Raw genomic sequence first — 23,945 nt, forward strand, 5'->3', positions numbered from 1 at the left:
CATATCCAAATTCAAAATTCAAAAAACGAGTAATTTTAGACTGGTTTATAACAGTAGACAGGTTTAGAATGTGACACATTCAAAATCCAAAAGGCACTCAAATTTAAATTCCAATTTTAATTCAAACTGATTAACAACACCATACAGGTTTAGAATAATGATTAATAGAATAACTTTGGTTAAACATTCCTTTAGCAGTTCTTTGTGGGAAAGATTAATCTCTGTGACAGTCTCCTCATTGTTGTAGGCTTTATCATTTCAAGTTATGAAACTCTAGAGAAGTGACTCAACCAATTCTGTACTTTTGTCCCAGTGAAAGCACTGAGTAGCTGCACCACACCGCCTGTGATCTCAGCAGAAGCTGTATTTCAGCTCTCTGAACTCGTACACCTGTGAACGGCTCCAGAGGCTCCGCCCACACGCCGCTATTTTCGGTTCTCTTCATGCCTTGTGATTGTGTAATGCTCTTGAGGCTTCGCGAGCTTCTTTTGAGAGCACACCTGTTAGTGGCATGCGATGACAGAGCTCCACGAGCGCCTATTTCTGCTCTGAAAACCGAGCCGGGTTCAACAAAGAGAGGGAGGGGAACATACTGAAGAACTCTGCTGACCCTGAAGGGAGGAACAGCAGATGTACTGTCTTTGATATCTTAGGTGTTGCGGCTGCTCGGTTCATCCCAGCTGGTTACATAATACAAAGCTGGCAAGCAGAGAGTCTTTTTTTGTTCTACATTTCCGTCTTCTTTGTCTTTTGATACTTTTTTAAAGCATAACAATTACTCATATTTGGATTTGAGCAGCATACTTAAAGAAAGATGTTACGTTTTTTAGGGATTATGACAACAATAAAACAGGCAATTAAATCAGAATATCATATAATCCCCTAGCAACAATCATAAACACCCCAGCAACCACCCAACAACCACTGCACATGCAAGCAGTGCTCATACTTTCTTCAGAATATGTAAAACAACAACAACAACAACAAAAAGTGTACATTTTTGAACTTTTCTTTATTTTTTTAATATTAATATGAATAACACCCTAGCAACCACAAAGAAACACCGTGGCAACTGCCTAGCAACCATTGTGCAAACAAGTACCACTAAAATCTTTTGGGAATATCATACAACCCCTAGCAACAACCAAAAACATCCCAGCAACCACCTAGCAACACCCTAGCAACTATCGCACGGGCAAGCAGAACTCATATTTTCCTAAAAATACCACACAACCCCCTAGCAACAACCCAAACCACCCCTGCAACCACCTAGCAAACCACTGCACAGGCAAGCAACACTTATATTTTCCTAAGAATATCATACCACCCTTATCAACATCCCAAAACACTCCAGCAATCACCTAGCAACACCCTAGCAACCACTGCACAGGCAAGCACCACAAATTTTCTTAAGAATATCATATATTCCCCTAACAACCCGAAACACCCCAACAACCACCTAGCGACACCCTAATAACCACCCATTAACACCCTAACAACCACGGCACTGGAAAGCAGCGCTCAATTTTCTTCAAAACATCATATAACCCCCAACAACAACAACAACAACAACTCAAAACACCCTAGCAACACCCTAAAAGCGACCCATCAACACCCTAACAACCATGGCACCAAAAAGCAGCGCTCAAATATTCAGAATATCATATAACCCCTAGCAACAACCAAAAACACCCCAGTAACCACCTAGCAACACCCTAGCAACCATTGCACAGCCAAGCACCACTCATACTTTCCTAAGAATATCATATAATCCACTAGTAACAACCAAAGACGCCCCAGCAACCGCCTAGCAACACCCTAACAACCACAGCACTGAAAAGCAGCACTCAAATTTTCTCCACATCATCACATAACCCCCAACAACTCAAAACACCCTAGCAACACTTCTTCAACCCTATAGCAACACCCTAGTAACCATTGTAAAGGCAAGGCAGCACCCACTTTTTCTTGAGAATATCATATAATCCCGTAGCAACAACCCAAAACACCCCAGCAACCACCTAGCAACACCCTAACAACCACGGCACTGGAAAGCAGCACCCAATTTTCTTCAAAACATCATAGAACCTACAACAACTCCTTAAAACACCCTAGCAACACTTCATCAACCCCATAGCAACACCCTAGTAACCACTGCAAAGGCAAGCAGTGCCCACTTTTTCTTGAGAATATCATATAATCCCCTAGCAACAACCCAAAATACCCCAGCAACACCCTAGTAACCACCTATCAACACCCTAACAACCACGGCACTGGAAAGCAGCACTCGATTTTCTTCAAAACATCATATAACCCCCAACAACAACTCAAAACACCCTAGCAACAATTCATCAACCCCACAGCAATACCCTAGTAACCACTGCAAAGGCAAGCAGCAACCACTTTTTCTTGAGAATATTATATAACCAGATTGCAACAACTTAAAACACCCCAGCAACCACCTAGCAACACCCTAGTAACCACTTATCAACACCTTAACAACTGAGGCACTGAAAAGCAGCACTCAATTTTCTTCAAAACGTCATATAACCCCCAACAACTACTCAAAACACCCTAGCAAATCTTCTTCAACCCCATAGCAACACCCTAGTAACCACTGCAAAGGCAAGCAGCACCCACTTTTTCTTGAGAATATCATATAATCCCCTAGCAACAACCCAAAATACCCCAGCAACACCCTAGTAACCACCTATCAACACCCTAACAACCACGGCACTGGAAAGCAGCACCCAGTTTTCTTTAAAACATCATATAATCCCCAACAACAACTCAAAACACCCTAGCAACACTTCATCAACCCCATAGCAACACCCTAGTAACCACTCCAAAGGCAAGCAGCAACCACTTTTTCTTGAGAATATTATATAACCAGATTGCAACAACCTAAAACACCCCAGCAACCACCCAGCAACCACCCAGCAACCACCTAGCAACACCCTAGTAACCACCTATCAACACCTTAACAACTGAGGCACTGAAAAGCAGCACTCAATTTCTTCAAAACATCATATAACCCCCTAGCCACAACCTCAAACACCCTAGCAACCATTGCACAGGCAAGCAGCACTCATACTCTTCTTCAGAATACCTCAAAATCTGAATCGAGTCTCTAAATATAACACCATCCCTTTTCATTGTTCCCTTTTGAACAGAAGATGATCCGGCATGAATGAAACACTTGTCCGGAGGGCTGTACTGTACACCTGATATGAGAGGATAAGCAATCTCCTGTATGTTATTACCTTCTCTTTGGTTCCAGTGTGGCCTAAAGCTGATGGACAGGAATAGCTCGTCTCAAATCCCAGCCTCCTTCACGGCGGCGTTATCTGACATCAACAACCGCTCAACAGCAAATGTCCCGCAGCTATTTTAAGCCACATTCTAAGTGTTATCTTGTCAAATCAGCCCTAAATGGAGCAGACAAAATTAGTGACATCAATCTTCTGGCATCAGTTCTGGTCTAACAGTAGAATGCTTCGCTTAGGGCGAGCGTGTGTCCAAAACAGTCAGATTTCAGGCACTAACTAGTCATAAGCATTAATCAAAGAGGTAAGTACAGGCAGAAACAGCACATATTCATAACTAAATACATACATTTTCAGGACCACACAAGATCTGCAGCCACAGTTTTCAGCAGGAAGCATGTTTAACGTATTGAAAATAAAGTCATAGATTTTCACTAAAAGAAAAAGAGATAAATACAAATAAAACTGCAAGAAATTTATCACTGTAAAATTGTCCCATTGTTAAAAATATGCAAAAAAAAAATTAATTCTACAGTAAATATATCTTAAAATGCAATATATATATATATATATATATATATATATATACACACATACATATATATACACATACATATACATACATATATACACATATATATACACACACATATATATATATATATACACACATACACATATATTATTATATTATTATATACATACATACATACATACATACATACATATATACATATATACATATATATATATATATACACACACACACACATACACATATATTATTATATTATTATATACATACATACATACATACATACATACATACATACATATATACATATATATATATATATACATATATACACACATATATACACACACACACAGTACGGAAAGTATTCAAACCCCCTTAAATTTTTCACTCTTTGTTATATTGCAGCCATTTGCTAAAATCATTTAAGTTCATTTTTTTTTCTCATTAATGTACACACAGCACCCCATATTGACAGAAAAACACTGAATTGTTGACATTTTTGCAGATTTATTAAAAAAGAAAAACTGAAATATCACATGGTCCTAAGTATTCAGACCCTTTGCTCAGTATTTAGTAGAAGCACCCTTTTGATCGAATACAGCCATGAGTCTTCTTGGGAAAGATGCAACAAGTTTTTCACACCTGGATTTGGGGATCCTCTGCCATTCCTCCTTGCAGATCCTCTCCAGTTCTGTCAGGTTGGATGGTAAACGTTGGTGGACAGCCATTTTTAGGTCTCTCCAGAGATACTCAATTGGGTTTAAGTCAGGGCTCTGGCTGGGCCATTCAAGAACAGTCACAGAGTTGTTGTGAAGCCACTCCTTCGTTATTTTAGCTGTGTGCTTAGGGTCATTGTTTTGTTGGAAGGTAAACCTTCGGCCCAGTCTGAGGTCCTGAGCACTCTGGAGAAGGTTTTCATCCAGGATATCCCTGTACTTGGCATTCATCTTTCCCTCGATTGCAACCAGTCGTCCTGTCCCTGCAGCTGAAAAACACCCCCACAGCATGATGCTGCCACCACCATGCTTCACTGTTGGGACTGTATTGGACAGGTGATGAGCAGTGCCTGGTTTTCTCCACACATACCGCTTAGAATTAAGGCCAAAAAGTTATATCTTGGTCTCATCAGACCAGAGAATCTTATTTCTCACCATCTTGGAGTCCTTCAGGTGTTTTTTTAGCAAACTCCATGCGGACTTTCATGTGTCTTGCACTGAGGAGAGGCTTCCGTCGGGCCACTCTGCCATAAAGCCCCGACTGGTGGAGGGCTGCAGTGATGGTTGACTTTCTACAACTTTCTCCCATCTCCCGACTGCATCTCTGGAGCTCAGCCACAGTGATCTTTGGGTTCTTCTTTACCTCTCTCACCAAGGCTCTTCTCCCCCGATAGCTCAGTTTGGCCGGACGGCCAGCTCTAGGAAGGGTTCTGGTCGTCCCAAACGTCTTCCATTTAAGGATTACGGAGGCCACTGTGCTCTTAGGAACCTTAAGTGCAGCAGAAATTTTTTTGTAACCTTGGCCAGATCTGTGCCTTGCCACAATTCTGTCTCTGAGCTCTTCAGGCAGTTCCTTTGACCTCATGATTCTCATTTGCTCTGACATGCACTGTGAGCTGTAGGTCTTATATAGACAGGTGTGTGGCTTTCCTAAACAAGTCCAATCAGTATAATCAAACACAGCTGGACTCAAATGAAGGTGTAGAACCATCTCAAGGATGATCAGAAGAAATGGACAGCACCTGAGTTAAATATATGAGTGTCACAGCAAAGGGTCTGAATACTTAGGACCATGTGATATTTCAGTTTTTCTTTTTTAATAAATCTGGAAAAATGTCAACAATTCTGTGTTTTAACTTAAATGATTTTAGCAAATGGCTGCAATATAACAAAGAGTGAAAAATTTAAGGGGGTCTGAATACTTTCCGTACCCACTGTGTGTATATATATATATATATATATATATATATATTTTCAAACTCAAATAGATTAACAACAGCATACAGGTTTAGAATAATGGCAAGTTCAGAATTCAAATTTTAAATTCAAATTCAACAAGCAAATCCAAATTTATACTCAAAATCATACTTCAAAAATCAAATTCATATTCACAATTCAATCTGTAATTTAACTTCAAAATCTGAACTCAAAATCAAAACTCACTCAAATTCGAAATTGTAATTGGTCAATAACAACATACAGGTTTAAAATAATGACACGTATTATAATTCAAATTCAAAGTCAAATTCAAAATTCAAAATTCAAACGGATTAATAACAGCATACAGGTTTAGAATAATGTCAAGTTAAAAACTCCAAACTTAAATTCAAATTTAAACTCAAATTCATATTCACATTCAAATTTCAATCCGAAATTTAACTTAAAAAAATTAACTCAAATTCAAAATTCAAATTCAAACTGGTCAATAACAGTCATACACAACCCCCTAGCAACTGCCCAAAACACCCTAGCAACTACCTAGCAACCACCTAGCAACTACTGCACAGGCAAGCACCACTAATTTTCTTAAGAATATCATATATTCCCCTAACAACCCGAAGCAAATAACTAAAAATTATATTGATTCCTGGGAAATTCTCACTTTACCCACCACTGGTAGGCGTTACAAAAAGTTAATCGTAGACCTCACTGACATCTAATATTTTTTTGGCAGCAGACGTCAAGGGAACATGTTTCACGGCCCCTCCGTCTCCTCGTCTTTCTTTAATCCACACGTTTCCTCTCTGTTCTATTTTATTCTTTTTATCCAAACTCTGTTGAGTTTTCGGCTCAAGCCGAGCGTTTATGCTAATAACAGCTGTTCTGTACGGGACCGTTTTGGATCTGTTTATTCAGTGCTCCAGTTTTTGGATTTGGCAGCAGCTTGAGATTGAAAATGGAAACACTGGAAGCACGCAGGCGCTTTTGATGTCCACAAAAAGAAGTGTGGCGTGTATAGATGGGCTGGAAGACTGAGCTCTCATTTCTATTTTTAAAGGCCTGATTTTCTAATGTGGTTATAGATGGACTGACACACTGAGTGTTAGAGGTCAATCCTTATTATAGAAACAGAAAACACATATGAGGCTCAGAACAGTTCTCAATTTATCACAACAAATGCTTGTAAAACAGAGCAGTGATCAAGTGCACTTGATTCAAAGCAATTAATTTTGACAAGAATAAACAGACAGTTACAGCTAATGTATAAGTGCACAACAGCTCTGTTCTAAAACCTATTTTTTCACTACAAATGTACATAGAGGTACACTATTTAATCAAATTAAAGTAAGTGACAACACTCTAATAACCATAAAAGATGATATAAAAATGCTTGGTATATAAATAATGCATTTTTAATTACACAGCCCTATTTGTGTTTAATTACATAATACTATTATTTATGTATGTACTGTACAGTAATTTTTCAAAGTTGTAAATAAAAAAAAATTACTGGAGTATTTCAGTATTTATAGTGTTACTTGCCATTACTTTGTAATTATTTGTGAAAAGTACTAGTAATTTGAGTTAAAAGTTTCAAATTAAAAAAAAGGTTTCAAAGGCTTTCAACTTTATTTTATTTCATTTGTTTTATTTTGTGATTTTCCATATACTACATTTTGTGTTACTTGCCATTACATTGTAATTATGTGAAATTTACTAGTAATTTTTGAGTTAAAAGTTTCAAATTAAAATGGTTTCAAAGGGTTTCAAAATTTAAATTTAATTTTATTTTGTGTTACTTGCCATTACTTTGTAATCATTTGTGAAATATACTCAATTGCGGAGTTAAAAGTATCAAATTTAAAGGTTTCAAAGGGTTTTAAATTTTTATTTTATTTTGTGTTGCCACTACTTTGTAATTGTTTGTGAAATATACTTGCAATTTCTTAGTTAAAAGTATCAAATTAAAAGGTTTCAAAGGCTTTTTATTTTATTTTATTTTATTTTTATTTTATGTAAACTTTGGTACTGAAATCTGTTACTTGCCATTACTTTGTAATTATTTGTGAAATTTACTAGTAATTTTTTAGTTAAAAGTTTCAAATTAAAATGGTTTCAAAGGGTTTCAAATTTTTATTTTATTTTGTGTTGCCACTACTTTGTAATTATTTGTGAAATATAGTCGCAATTTCTGAGTTAAAAGTATCAAATTAAAAGGTTTCAAAGGCTTTTTTTTAATTTAATTTAATTTTATTTCTATATACTTTAGTACTGAAATCTGTGTTACTTGCCATTACTTTGTAATTATTTGTGAAATTTACTAGTAATTTCGGAGTTAAAAGTTTCACATTAGAATGGTTTTAAAGACTTTACGTTTTATTTTATTTTATTTATTTTTTTATTTTATGTATACTTTGGTACTGAATTTGGTTACTTGCCAGTACTTTATAATTATTTGTGAAATTTACTAGTAATTTCTGAGTTAACTGTTTTAAATTAAAAGGTTTCAAATGCTTGTTTTATTTTATTATTTTATTTTATTTTATTTTATTTTATTTCCATATACTTTAGTACTGAAATCTGTGTTACTTGCCATTACTTTGTAATTATTTGTGAAATTTACTAGTAATTTCGGAGTTAAAAGTTTCACATTAGAATGGTTTTAAAGACTTTAAGTTTTATTTTATTTATTTTTTTTATTATTTTATGTATACTTTGGTACTGAATTTGGTTACTTGCCAGTACTTTATAATTATTTGTGAAATTTACTAGTAATTTCTGAGTTAACTGTTTTAAATTAAAAGGTTTCAAATGCTTGTTTTATTTTATTTTATTTCCATATACTTTGGTACTGAAATCTGTTACTTACCAATGCTTTGTTATTATTTGTGAAATTTACTTGTAATTTCTGAGTTAAAAGTTTGACATTAGAATGGTTTTAAAGGCTTTTATTTTATTTTATTTATAATTTGGTACTGAATTCTGCCAGTACTTTGTAATTATTTGTGAAATTTACTAGTACTTTCTGAGTTAAAATTTTCAAAATAAAAGGGTTTCAAAGGCTTTCAATTTTATTTTATTTTATTTTTTCCATACACTTTGGCATTTAATTTAGTGAAAAGTCTATAAATTAATGGATTAATAGATTTAGTGTAGGATTTACTTGGAAGCACTTTCCACTGAAAAACACTGAATAAAACAAGAATTTCTGAAGTACAAAGACTAAAATAGTACTTTCTGGTAAAACTCACTCCAGTAATTTTATTTACAACTTCAATCAATCATTTTTACGCTGTATGTAGGCAGCTCAGCAGGTTTTGGAACAGAGCTAATAACAGAACGAAACCCCAGTCCCTTTCATGCGCTCTCTTCTTTAATGTTTTTTAAAATTACTGATTTGGAGCTTTAGCTCTTTTGCCTCATGTGGAAGAGCGGCTAAATACCCTGGAAGGACCAAACCCATCTCAATATCCTCATCCAACCCTGCAATCAAAGGGGAATTTCTTACATATGCCCCGGATCTGAGCCCACACAACCTAATTGCCAGTTAAAGCTCCAGCCGTGGAGCACCGGGAGGAAAAGACTTCGTTAGAGCCAGAAGTGGGGCCGAACTCTAAAGGGACGCGCTGATTGATGAAAAGAGACGGATTCCAAGGTGTCCTCGATTCGGAAATTTGCGGCCGACCTTGTTTTTCCCTGGCAGGCCTAAATTAACCGGTGCATCATCTATACTGGGATTTGGCGAATGTGGACCAGATTCCATTTTCGGCGCAGTCCTTCCTCCGCCTCTGTCAATGGATCTGAGCTACACACGGATTCATCATGCCAGACGAGGGCTCGTTAAAGAGCCGTACTGTCCGCCACTGATGATGGACTAGCCCTCGACGTGTGAAACGTGCAATAGTCGCGCTCTCTTTTACATAAAAAGAACTATATTGTGGCCTAGATCGCACAGAATAGGTGGCCTAGAATTAGCGAAATCTGGATGGCAACAGCGCTCTTGGAGAAAGAAGGTGCATGAGCACAGACAGAGAGACATGCATACGCATGCACGTGTTGTATTTTCAGCTATTTGCCACTAGAGGCATTATAGTGAGCGTTTGCGTAAACCGTTTTATTTTAGACGGAACAATTTAATTAAAACTGAAGTGTGTCATTTCTTTCATGCATGATAAATGTGCATCGGAAATGCATGCTTACAACGTGTTCATATCTGCATCGGAGTACTTTTGTAGTGTTTCTTTAAGGTAGTAATTATTACCTGAGCAGTGTAAACAGGAATGAGATGAGCAGTGTCTGCTCGAGCTCTGTGATGTTCAGTTTCACAGACTTTGAGGGGATTTTCCAGGATCCAAAGTTCAGCGCGTCAGACGCGCCGCTGCTTCCTGCTGTATCCGTCTGACAACACAGATCACCTCAACAGAAAGCCACGGCAAGCCAACTGTTTATTAAAGGAGTAGTTCACAAAAAAATACAATTCTGTCATTTACTCTTATGTTAATCCAAGCTTTTGAACCGAAAACTCATATGACTTCAGAAGACGTGGTATAGAGAACATGAGTCATAAAGATTACTGTTATGGTAGTTTTATGGATGTTGGGAGCTTAACTGTGACTTCACACAGTACATTTATGGAAAAGAACACAACAGACATTCATAAAAACATCTTTTGCATTACAAAGAAAAAACTGACAAATTTGAGATTAAATGAGATTCCAGTTTCTTCAGGTTTGTAGTCCCGGAGTCCCAGACCAGGGTTATTATAGTTAACTAAAATACTTTCATTACTTACAATAAACATTAACTGAAATAAAATAAAATATTATGTACTTATTTTTTAGCTAGTTGCTAAGGCAATATTACTCTTTCAGGAAAAAAACAGACAGAAAACCTTTTTTTTTTTAAATAAGTCTCACCAAGCCTGCATTTATTTGATCCAAAATACAGCAAAAACAGTAATATTGTGAAATATATTTACTATTTAAAATAATTGCTTTCTATTTGAATATATTTTAAACCGTAATTTATTTCTGTGATCAAATCTGAATTTTCAGCATCATTACTCCAGTCTTCAACATCACATGATCCTTCAGAAATCATTCTAACATACTGATTATTACTATTATTATCAATATTTAAAACATTTAATTACATTTTTTCAGTGTTCTTTGAGTAGAAAGACCCAAAGATCAGCATTTATCAGAAATAAAAAGCCTTTGTAAAATTATATACTATACCATTCAAAAGCTTGGAGTTAGTTAATTTATTTAATTTAATTTAATTTAATTTAATTTAATTTTATTTTATTTTATGAAAGAAATTATAGAAATTAATACTTTTTAGCGAGGATGCTTTAAATTTATATTAACTCAAAAGTGATGAAAAAAACATTTATAATGTAATTTATAATTTCTATTTCAGATAAATGCTGTTCTTCTGAACCTTCCATTAATCAAAGAAAACTGAAAAAAAATAAATAAATAAATAAAAAAAACTATAAATATACTAATAATAAATTCTGTAAATATTCTACAAATGTTCATGAGCAGCAAATCCGTATTTTAGAATGATTTCTGAAGGATCATGTGACTGGCGCAACGATGCAGAAAATTCAGCTTTGAAATCACAGGAATAAATTACATTTTAAAAAAACCAGTTATTTTAAATAGTAAAAACATTTCAAAATTTTACTGTTTTCTGTACTTTGGATCAAATAAATGCAGGTTTGGGGAGCAGAAGAGACTCCTTTAAAAACATTACAAATCTTACTGTTCAAAAACTTCTGACTGGTAGTGTATGTTAACTGAAATAAAATATTTATATTATAAAAACACTTAATTTCAGCTAGTTGTCAAAGCAAACTTTTTCATTTTCTTTTAGTTTAACCTGAAGTACTAAAATGAAATAATCTAAAACTAATAAATAAAAATGAATAAAAATGATACAGACGAAAAAAAAAAAAAAAAAAAAAAAACTAAAATTAAATTGAAGTAAAATATTTTAAATATGAAAATCTAATTCAAAATATTAACAAAACCTATAATAAATTATACTAAAATAACCCAGTCTCGGAAAAACCAGTGTCATGCAACATCTGGACAATATCTCCAACGAAACATAAAATAAATATTCATTTTAATAGAACATCAAAGGCCTGCCTGAGAAAACAAAGCAGTGCTGTTGTTGTGTTACGAGACGCTGCTTCACCGTCAGCACTGCAGCTTTAAATCACATGACGGGACTGACGTGTGGATGAGTGCGGTGGGAATCCACTGATAAAATGGCTTAAAACAGACTGTGGGACAGACTCATCCATCGTTTCTCCAAAACAAACACGCATAAAAACTGCCCTGCCCTCCTGTCTGCTGAGGAGGCCTTTGCACTGCTGCTTGAGATAAGGAACATTCATTCTCTTAGGAAATTAAACTTCAGCCCACATTCATGCCATAAAATGTTTATAGCTGTACCTGAATGCATGTTGTTATGACATGATTTTAGTGTATTTATCAGGCCCATAACACCTGCACATGACTGTTCACACTGGGAAAAGTAGCGGCGCTTTCATAAAAACTTTAGATTTTAGTGCAAATGGTATATATTTGTGTGCATCATAATGAATATTTTTAAAAAATAATAATAATAAATTCACACATAATTGGAAAATAAATAAATAAATAAATAAATATAAATAAATAAATATATAAAAAAAAAAAATCTCATTCTGTATGATTTATAAGCTAAGACCGCAGGCTGGTCCCCACAATGTCAAAAATTTCAGGGTTTACTATCCTTGTGGGGACATTTGGTCCCCACAATGTAGCAAAAACAAGTACACACACACACACACACATATACATATATATATACATACATACACATATATATATATATATATATATATATATATATATATATATATATATATATATATATATATATATATATATATATATATATATATTTCAAATTTGATTATTATTATTATTTTTAATATTATTATACATTGTTTTTTTTTTGCTTAGCAATCCTGCATTTATTTGATGAAAAACACAGTAAAATACTGCAAATATTGAGAAAGATTACAATTTAAAATAACTTACTTAATTCTACAGTAAATTTTTTTGTATTAATATTTTAAAATGTGAAAATGTAAAATATTTTTGTGGTTGTGCAATTTAAATATAGTTTATATATGTGAATATTATATGTGAATGTGAATAAGTGCAAATGGTATCTATTTGTGTGCATCATAATAAATTCAATAAAAATAAATAAATATATATAAATATAAATATAAATATAAATATATAAATATAGCACACTTGCTCAAATTAAAATTTGAATTAAACTTAAATTAAAATGTTTAGAAATAGAAAACAGTTATTTTAAATGTTGCTGCTGCTCACCAACCCTGCATTTATTTGATGAAAAATACAGTAAAAATATCGCAAATATTGAGAAATATTACAATTTAAAATAACAATATTCTAGAATATATTTTCTGCATTCATAAATTTTAAAATGTAATTAAAATATTTTATAGTCATTTACCTATATATAGTAAAAAATATTTTTGTAGTCGTGCAATTTAAATATAGTTTATATATGTGAATATCTTACGTGAATTATAATATTGGGTTTACCGGTTCTGCACAACTGTTGCACCCAAGAACGACCTTTAGCTTTGTCTATATTTCACAATAACCATGGCCTGTTGCAATTTCATTACAAAACGCAAACATCAGATTATACAATGCTCATTATCCCATCGGTTTGCTTTCTAAAACATTTTTTGACCCACAAAAAAAAAAAAAAAAAAAAAAAAAAAATGTATTTGCATGTTAACATTACGCACTGACCACAGCACAGACGTTACTCATGCCATCAGACTTTCTCCCTGAAAGCTTCAATTAAAATGTCTCGATTTCATCTCATGCAACTGAACTGCCACAAAATCCCAAACCAGAGTCTGGAGTGATTAATGAAACTAGCAAGCGAAGACATTTCACAACACAGGCGGGCCTAGAGAAAATGCATGCTGGGAGTGTCTTACGGGCAGCGGGCCAAACGGGGCGGAACGGCTCTTTTGTGCTGAGTTGCGAAATGCAAATCGGTTTGTAAAACACTTCTTGCTAGGTGACACAAAAAATGTCAGGAAAACAACATTCCTAACAGCACAGCGTTTAAGGAAAGAAAATATGAAATGCGATTAGTCAGTTTAGTCTATTTATAAGCTGTTATGACCTCATGCAACAGCTAAAACACTCTAAAGTAAGTCATCTATTATTGCAACAATCAGATAACTGCTAATCTATCTTGCGTTAACCAGTTAAACAGGCTTTTGAAAAGGTCACTCACAGTTAACCTTTACACTGCTTTGAGTTCGCCTGAAATATCAATGTTTTATTGCATCTCAGTGCATTTCTCAACAGATGACAACACAGTATCCGGGTTCGAAGGCCAAGTTTGGTTTAATAGTAGACCTGAGTGTGCTTTCCTCATTACAGCGTGCTATCGGAAACAGGACACTGATTAACCTCTGAACGGACTCTTATCTGACTAATAAATGACCATTAGGAAGCTCAATGCACCGCCAGCCGAGTTTATTTTGCACAAGGAAATCTGTGGCGTAACATTTCGGGTATTGGCTAAAAATAAAGCAATCCCAAAGCTGCACAGATTTCTTTATGCTGTCAAGAGCCACTAAAGCTCAGAGGATTGATATTCCCCAATCTTAATCAACCAAGATACCTTGTGTTTACCACACGACCGCATAACCAGGCAACGGCACGAGCTCCAGGGCTGTGGTGACCGGGGATGCATGCAAACACGTTTATAAAGGGCTCTGCAAAAACAAAAGACTTTAATAGAAAATAAATGTTATAATAATTCAATGCTTTTAAAAGAAAATGCAATTGGGACAGTATCTTTGTATGCACAACTTATCCAAAGTGTCTGTAAAAGAGATGCATGGCTATGCAATCGTCAAAAACAGCTGACATGATTTGCTTATTTGTTATTTGCAGTTGCAGAAGAAACGTAATTAGATTAAAAGTTGATTAAAAGCTGTTTGCTCACACTACTAATAATGAAGCAACATCAACAAAAAGGAAGCTCAAAGGACAGACATGATGGTACATTTTGGGAGGAGGGGAGCAAAGGTCACGTCAACACTCACGTAAGACGCCGATCAGAGCCTTCGGCAGCTGTTTATCTTTCAAACTCGCGAGCTGTGGAAAATATATCCATGGGCCAGACCGCACAGAGATATTTTGAGACTTCCCAATGCTCCGCGCTCCCTATTTCTCATCTTCCTAATTCGGCATTGTCATGCCTTGACGAGTCAGGGTTGCATGATCTTCCCTTCGCCGCTCCAATTACAATATCCATCTGCGGTGGAGACTGTACGGCTTCATCTATGCATTCCTAATAATCCTGCTCTAAATAATGAGCGGTTTGCTATTCGAGCGTGTATTTCCAGTAACGGCCCCTGCTGAAACCACTAATGCGTTGATGCATCTCTGAATGAACCTTGCTTAAGGTTTCACTTGCGTTGAGAGATGTTACCATTGAAATGCTAGAGGAATATGCGGTGTCTAGTAATACTTGTCATTTTTCACCTTTGGCGCTAGAAAGGCTCAAATCCATTGCATTGCATTAATGTACAAACTCAAATGCATGCATGCATGCATTTAAAGCTATAATAAAGGCATGCCAATTCAAACAAAAACACCTTGCATGCAAAACTTAAACTGATAACATGCATGCCATGATGGATTACTACAGTCAAGATACTAAACAAGAGTAACAGCAGAGTGACTAAGCCGTTCCAGAGTTGAGCATGTGACCACGTGTTGTTTTACAAGCTACCACATTCATTGCATGTCTTTTGAAGCTCTGTAAGTTTGGAGAGAGATTTATATCTATGTATGTCACACCACTTCATTGCAATATTGCATTGCTGCTATTATGCAACTGTTTGCATTGATATTGTGCCATAAAATCAAATGCATGCATGCATTTAAAATTACAATGAAGGCATAATTCAAACAAAAAACATCATGTCACTTACTACAAGAGTAAACTAAGGACAGTGACTCAGCCATTCCAGATTAAAGCATGTGACCATGTGTTGTTTTACAAGGTACTGCATTCATTGCTTTTAGTTTGCTCTGTTTGTTTGGGAAGAGATTTATATTTATGTACATCACACCACTTCAATGGATTATTGCATTGCTCCTGTTATGTAACTGTTTGCACTGACACTCTGCAACAAAATGTGATGCATTTAAAACTGCAATCATTCAAACAAAAACAACCTATATGCAAAACAAACGCATATTCTCCATACAACACTGAATTATTATAGGAAACAAGACTAAACTAGGGAGAATGACTAAGAAATTCCATAGTTCAGCTTGTAACCACGTGTTGTTTAACATCTATCACACTCATCGCACTTTTTTCGAGGCTTGGCATGTGTGGACAGAGCTTTATATTCATGTAGGCCAAACCTCTTCATTGTATTGTTAAACTGCTCCTGTTATGTAACTGACTGAATCAATGTTGTGCAGCAAAAACTTACGCATGCATATAAAACTGCACTAAAGGTATAAATGCATTGGTGGATATTTTTGACATGCAAATTCTAACAAAAACACCCTATATGCAAGACTGATAACATGCATGCCGCGTTGAATTACGAAGAGTAATCTAAGGACAGTGACTAGTGCATTCCAGAGTTCAGCATGTGACCATGTGTTGTTTTATAAGCTACCGCATTCATTGCATTTCTTTTGAGGCTCAGTGCGTGTGGGGAGATTTTCAGTCATGTACGCTAAACCACTTCATTGCATTGTTGAACTGCTGCTGTTACGTAACTTAAATCTAATATGCATTTAAAACAACATCTAAATGCATTTAAAACTGCTATAAATGAATGCATCGGTGGATATTTTTAACATGCAAATTCAAACTAAAACACAACATACAAAAAACATACAAGCCACGTTAAATTCAATATAGTCGAGATAAACTAGGGACATTGAGTCCAGAGTTGAGCATGTGACTACGTATTGTTTTACAAACTGGCAGATTCATCACTTTTTTTGAGGCACATTTTTGGAGGGATTTATATTCATGTCAAACCACTTCAATGCATTGATGTACTGCTTGTGTTATGCAACTGTTTAAACCTTATGTTTGCATGCATTTAAACCTGCTGTAAATTAATGCATTGGTGGATATTTTTAACATGCAAATTCAAGCTAAAACACAATATGCAAGAACATACCAGCCACATTAAATTCCTGTATTCAAAATAAACTAGTGACAACGACTTCAGGGTTGAACATGTGACCACATGTTTTACAAGCTGGCACATTTATACCATTTTTTTAAGGCACAATTTTGGAGAGATTCATAATCATGTCAAAAGCACTTCAATGCATTGTTGTACTGTTCGCGTTACGTAACTTAAATCTAATATTTGCAGGCATTTAAAATTGCTATAAATGCATGCATTGGTGGCTATTAACATGCAAATTCAAACTAAAACAAAATATGCAAAAACAAAAGCACGTTAGATTCCTTTACTCAAGATAACAAACTGGGGACAGTGACTCCAGAGCCGAGCATGTGACAACATGTTGTTTTACAAGCACTCGTCACATTTCTCGCTCTCTTTTTTTTTTTTTAATGAGGCAAATTTTCATAAACACGTCAAGCCACTTCAGTGCATTGTTGTATTGCTTGTGTTACGTAACGGTTTAAATCTCATGTTTGCAAGCATTTTAAACCTTAAATGGTAAATGATTGCACTGGTGGATATTTTTAACATGTTACTTCAAATAAAAACACTATATGCAAAAACATACAATCTGCGTTAAATCCTATAGTCAAGATAAGAAACTAGGGACAGTGACTCCAGAGTTGAGCATGTGACCACATGTTGTTTTACAAGCACTCGTCACATTTTTTTCTCCTTTCTGAGGCACATTTTGGGAGAGATTTATAATCACGTCAAACCACTTCAATGCATTGTACTGCTCATGTTACGCAACTGTTTAATTCTAATGATTGCATTCATTTTAAAACTTCCGTAATCTACTTGTTTTACAAGCACTCGTCATTTTGGAAGAGATTTATAATCATGTCAAACCACTTCAGCGCATTGTAATCCTGCTCGTGTTACGTGACTTTGCATTGATATTGTGTGGCAAAATGTAACGCATGCATGCATTTAAAACAGCTATAAATAAATGCACGCGTGGATATTTTTAACATGCAAATTCAAACAAAACGCTCTCCATGTAAAGCTAAAACGGATAACACAAATAGCCTCCTACTGACAGCCTGATACTAAACAAGGGTAAACCAGAGACAGTGACTCGGGAATTCCAGAGCTGACCATGTGACCACGTGTTGTTTTACAAACTAGCATAATCATTGCATCTCTCGAGGCCCTGTGCATGTGTGGAAAGATTCATACTCATGCTTTCCAAAACACTGCACTGTTATATAACTAAGTATTGACAGAGCAACAAAACGGATGCATTTTGTTGTGAAACAGTTTTAATATTAAAAGACACTTCTAAAACAGGTTTAAGCGCTGAAGTGAGAAAGTCTTGGAGTAGCTGAGATGACGAAACAGATGGTAGGGTTTTTCAGCATTAGTCAACACACGCAAGTCGTTTCACCCAACTCCACCCATGTCTGACGAGGCAATTTCCTGCAACACACAATACACAAAAGCCCTTCTACCTAACGACCCAAACACGACCCAGATAACTGGTTAGGGTAATGATTTACACGTCAGCGCTCATATTACATGTCTACAACTGCAATAACAAGCTACTCCGGAAAATAATAATTACATATTAACTAGGCTACATCATTAGCGTTTGTCGAACGCACCGTAACACGAACGCTGTAACGTAAAGCTCGACCCGGTTAAACTTAAGAGTTGAGAAACATATCCGAGATGATAAGTCGGACGCGAGCCCAGCCAAAAGCAGCCGCTCCTGTGCTCAGATCCTCAGAAGAAGCAAGCAGAGACGCTACGTTAATACAAGATCAGAAAATGTATTTGGCAATTTTAAACAAGTGCATACAAGTACAGCTAGAAGCGTTTTCCAATGTTTGCCAAGTGCTCGTAGAGTTGCATTAGTCACATTCTACGTTTAACAGGAACTGCCACCATACCTAAAAGTACATCAAGAAATCGTTAAACATCGACAAAGAACGTAGTCCGTTATAATGAGTACATACCTTTTATCTTCAAAAAATATAGAAACACAATGTATTCAAAAATCAAAAAAAATGTACAGCAATGTTTACCAAGTATGCATGTCCCTCATGTCCATTATGTACAAGTCTGTTAGTTTCTGTCTGGATGGTATGCGTGTGATAATCATATTTATATATTTATATAGACCAATATTTTTGAAAACTTTCAAAAAAGAAAAAGCACAATCAAGGGTCTCTCTCCTTTTTTACTTTGACGTCTCCTGCCAGAATGGTGGCTATTTCACCTTGCATGAAAGCCCACGGTACATTGGAGCCCACCAGGGGGCATTTCTCCCCGCTCGGACAGTACACTTCTCCGGTGGCACCCTGCTGTTTGATGCTCTCCCGGGAGCACGGGAAGCAGAACTTGTGAGATGGCACCGAAGGGCACTGCACAAAGTGTGTGTCCTCCAGCCTCTCGTGGCAAAGCGTGCAGCACAGCGGGATGCTGCTGGGAACCGACGAGTCTGGGATGCTCTGCGGGTGCACCGGATCCATGCCCGGCACGTGAGGCGTCCCGGCGCCCTGCGCCAGCCGCCGCTGGTTGGGCGACAGCGGGCTGCTGCTGTTCCTGCGCGTCGTCGAGTGCACCTGGTTGGCGTCCTTGGGCGAGCTGTTGCCGCCGGCGTTGTCCGCGGCCAGGATGAGCGCCGCGATGGGCGAGCTTCCGTTCTGAGCGGCGGCCGCCACGGCCGCCTCCGGCGGGGTGGTGCGAGGGTGCGGGGATATCGTGGAGGGCGGCGGGGCGAAGCTGGGCGGCGGCACCGGGGGCATTTTCAGCCCGTCCCCCGCCGGGAGCCACTGCTGTCCGTCTCCGTTAATCTTCCCGGCGGTGCCGCCCTCCCCGTCCGGCTCTGGCGAGGCTTTTCTCTTCAGATTCTTGGGATGCTTGCCTCGATCTGCAAAAAAGCACGAGCATGCATGAATTACAGCACACAAAGCGTCTTTATGCAACGACAATGTGGCAGACGCAGTGATGCATTGTAGTGCCAGACGTAACAATGAGGCTGACTGCAAATGCACCACATGCAAATACACGTTGAGCTTTGATCAGCGGAAATTTTCTTGCAGCTGACTCATGCCATAGAGCTCTCATTCAAACCAGGCCATTTATGAGACTACAGTAGCATTGTACTACATGCATCTATTTATATCACACTGTATGCGTCTAATATATACATACCTACTAATTTACGCACGCATTTCACCCCATATACTGAAAATACACGTACCTGATTTGGACGCAGGAGCGTTTGTTTCGTACATGACCCTCTGCTGCATGTGCTCCTTCTTGTATCTGCTGTCGTACGCCGCGTTGAGCGCCATTATTTCCCGGGACGTTTTGTTCTTGATCCAGTCGTCCGCCCGAGTCTTGTGGTTGTCGCTGATCTCCGGCGTCAGGCTGTCCGGTCTGTGCTTGTCCTTGTCGTGCTCCGTGCTGGAGACCGAGGCTGGCCGCTTATTTCCGCCGAGGTCGGCGGGGCTGAGACCTGAGATCTGTCCCGGTCTGCCGTTGATGGCGTGAGCCATGCTGCCGTTCACCAAAGGCACTAAATTGGGCGGCACGCCGCTAGTCCTGCGCGGGTTCGGACTCTGGCGGTTGAGCTCCGGAGGGTCGTCCGGCTTTGAGAATCCGTTCGGGACCGGGATGCCGTTCGCCTGCCGCGCAGGCTGGTATTCGGGTCCCAGTCTGGGCGGACGCTCCGAAGACAGCGGATAGCGGTCCAGCGGCTGCGGCGGGCGAGAGCCCGGGTCCCCCGCCGCGTGGATCTCCTTCCCCGGCAGCTGCTTCCCCGGTCCCGCCGGTCTGCCGTCCTGAAATCCATGGGCTCTTTTGAGCTGCCGCGCGGTTTCAATGACAAACTCGATCCTGTCGGCTCCTTCGTAGTTCACACATCCTCTGCAAACGGGCTCGGTAAAATCCCAGATCATAGCCCACGGCATGCGGGGCAAGTCGCATAAATAACACGACTGCCTCCTCGAAGCAGCAACCGCCGCGGACGACATCGCTCTTTCAGGTGGAAAACCCTCCGAAACACAGCACAATCCTCTCAGAAGTGTCCGCGGATGCTGGGGAAAAAACGAGGTAGGCTCCTCTCGAGTAATAATTAAGTTACAAACAGAACTTCATAGTAGTGTGCGCTTTACTACGACGCTCGCTCGATCTATCTCACTCACTACTACCGCGGCCAGGCTGGAGCTCAATGTGGAGCAGTGACGTCACCGCGGCCGCTCTGACTCTCCGCTTCTATTTACTTGATTCTTCGATAGAAAGAACACCCCCTCCGGCGCATGCGCGCTGACGGCGCTCTCTCGGCACCCCCGCCCTCCCGTCTTCTTTTCCTTTATTTAACTCTACTTGAATCGAGGCCAGAGCTGCTGCGACGACGGCGAGAAGTAGGAAATAAGCGAAAGAGCGCTTTCGATATCGTTGGAAACGACTCGAAGTCGAAAGTTCTGTTTAGACACGCTGACGTACGACGGACGGTGTATGCAAATCAGCCAAATTCTTACCGAAAGGAACGGTGAGCTTTTTCGAAAACATGGAAATATTGCGATTTGCAGGCATGGGAGAGTGGATACTGGCGAAATCTTGTTTGTAGCGAAGAAATTGCTCTATACTCTTTTTTCCCCCATCCATTAAAAATCACAAACGACTGGAAAATCATGGGAAAGGTGTGGATATTTATGTATTTATTTATTTCATTCATTTATACATTGCCTGATTGACATATAAAAGAATTAAAATGATGAAAAAACATTTATTTATTGAATAACACTTTTATTTTTAATTTAATAATAATAATATTTTAGAATTATTAAAAAGTATTGTCTAAACGATTGGAAATTCAAAGTATAAATTCAAAAGCTGGCTAAAATGAGATGATGTAAGATCTCTCTGTTCATTAAAATAGCAATAAAATCTGGTGTTCCGCTTTCTCTGGAGATCCCCCTACATTCCAGCTGTGAACGGTGTACAGAATCACACCATTTAGTGTTGTAAATGAGTCAAAATCAACAATAACAGGACTCTCATGTGTGTCATGATCATGAAATAAACAATCACATTTCATTTATATCTCACAAACTAGACGTCGATCCACATTTTTGTTCGTTTAAATTGTTTCAAACGTCACTGGGTACAAAATGTCCAGTGTGAGAAGAACCGTAGGTCCTTCCCTTTTGTTTTGGCTCCGTTCCAATTGAGTGCAGCTTCAGGGCTCTTTGGGTGAAGCAATGCGTCTGAAATCTGCAGACACAAGGCAGGATGTGTTTGTGCAAGCCCTCGTGACGTTGGAAAGAGGAAGTAAGATGTTTAGTCACGTACCCACAGCTCGCCTCGCCCTGCTCAACGAACATCAAAATGCGCTGGCCCGCAGCCAGGGCTTATGATCAAACCTCCTAATGGAATTGCGGCGCTAGGGCGTGTTTTGTACCCGAGAAAACTGTAAATATCGCCTTTTCTTTCCGGCCTACCCAGTTTGCATTCTGGGTAGGCCGATCAGATTTCACATGAACACATTCTGCTAGGCTGGTGTCACTCAAGGGCAACGTCTCTGAGACAGAAGACAGAAGGTCATTGCTTGATATTGTTTTCTACATCAACTGGCAGGCCGTGACTCAGAAATGGGTCAGTCACGAACAACGCTGAAAAACAGTGCTGATTAAAAACAATAATAATGCGTAAATAATCATGTACACTAAAGGGAAAGGAAATATGAACCAGACTGAAGTTTAAATAAGGATAAACCTGGTGTGTCACAATCATATAAAATATGCCATGTAAAATTAAAAAACACTTATTCATTCATAATTTGACCAAACCTGGAGCTTTACAAATGATTTAGCTCCAATCAGACTTTTGATTTCATCATGATGCAGTTTAATGCAGTTTACTTTTGATTTTTGATCACTATTTATTATGTATAGATAAATACACACACGCATGGATATATTTAAGAAAAATATGTTTTGTTTTTTATATATAATATTAATAATATGAAAAAAAAAAAAAATATATATATATATATATATATATATTTTTTTTTAATTTATTATTATATATATCTATATATCTATATCTATATCTATATCTATATATATATATATATATATATATAAAGTAAATATTTTCGAAATATGTAAACAAAAACTATTTTGGATGCGATTAATCATTTGACAGCACTATGTTTACAATTATTTACAATTTTGGTGTATGCTTTTGAAAAAAAAATGTACTCCAATTCATTCAGAATTTGACGAGTCATGGCTCTTACAAATAATTTATTCGTTTCGATTACTTTATAATCCAACTTGAAATATTAATAATCCATTTTGGTAATATAAATACATTCCAGTCAGTGTTTAAGTTTTTGGTTTACCTTTTTATGATTTTTTTAATTTTGGTGCTGCGTTGGGTCAACATGCTATTTAAAATTAATCAGCTCGGATTCATTCATAATTTGACCAGTCGTGGCTCATGCTAATGATTTATATTCAATCAGATGTTTTGATTGCTATAATACACTTAGATTTTTCAGTTCACCTTTGTGTGACTTACAGTTTTTGGCATCACCACATGATGTCAAAATAAAATTCCACATCCTGAAGCAAAGCCAGTTGAGAAACACTGATTTACATGCTCATGACTCAGCACTTCTGAAGCAATGCCTCATTGTGGAACACTTAAAATAACACGTCGGAAAGAAAACGTAACACCGAAAGGCTCCTGAAAAACAACATGTGAACCATCAAAACCAAGCGTGTTTTACTACTCAGATTTAAATGAAGGGAAATACTGACACCAGTGCATATCAGTCTTTTGTTTATGTTACCTCACACACAGGCTTTTGTGTTTTCATCTTTCTCCCTTCCACAACGTGGCCCATTTTTTTGCATTATATAACTCATGTGCTA

General features: G+C 37.4%; 1 protein-coding gene and 1 long non-coding RNA gene across 5 annotated transcripts in view; both read right to left on the reverse strand.

Annotated features, from left to right (window-relative positions):
• The window catches only part of LOC127174883 (uncharacterized), a 114,828-nt gene that overhangs the window by 43,995 nt on the left and 46,888 nt on the right, over window positions 1-23,945 (reverse strand). The gene's annotated exons all lie outside the window — the stretch shown is intronic.
• Window positions 18,805-21,262, reverse strand: irf2bp2a (interferon regulatory factor 2 binding protein 2a). Its single transcript, XM_051125516.1, has 2 exons — window positions 20,261-21,262; window positions 18,805-19,927 (listed from the first exon to the last, which is right to left on the reverse strand). The coding sequence occupies exons 1-2, from the start codon at window positions 21,033-21,035 to the stop codon at window positions 19,215-19,217; spliced, it is 1,488 nt and encodes a 495-aa protein (XP_050981473.1). The 5' UTR covers window positions 21,036-21,262; the 3' UTR covers window positions 18,805-19,214.

The sequence above is a fragment of the Labeo rohita genome, chromosome 13 (assembly GCF_022985175.1).
Source record: "Labeo rohita strain BAU-BD-2019 chromosome 13, IGBB_LRoh.1.0, whole genome shotgun sequence".
NCBI classification, from domain to species: domain Eukaryota; kingdom Metazoa; phylum Chordata; class Actinopteri; order Cypriniformes; family Cyprinidae; genus Labeo; species Labeo rohita.

Excerpts from the sequence above, each read along its gene's own strand:
- irf2bp2a (XM_051125516.1), bottom strand. The coding sequence starts at position 21,035 with ATGTCGTCCGCGGCGGTTGCTGCTTCGAGGAGGCAGTCGTGTTATTTA. Across the intron at positions 19,928-20,260 it reads CGCTCCTGCGTCCAAATCAG|ATCGAGGCAAGCATCCCAAG; the intron begins GTACGTGTATTT and ends GCTTTTTTGCAG.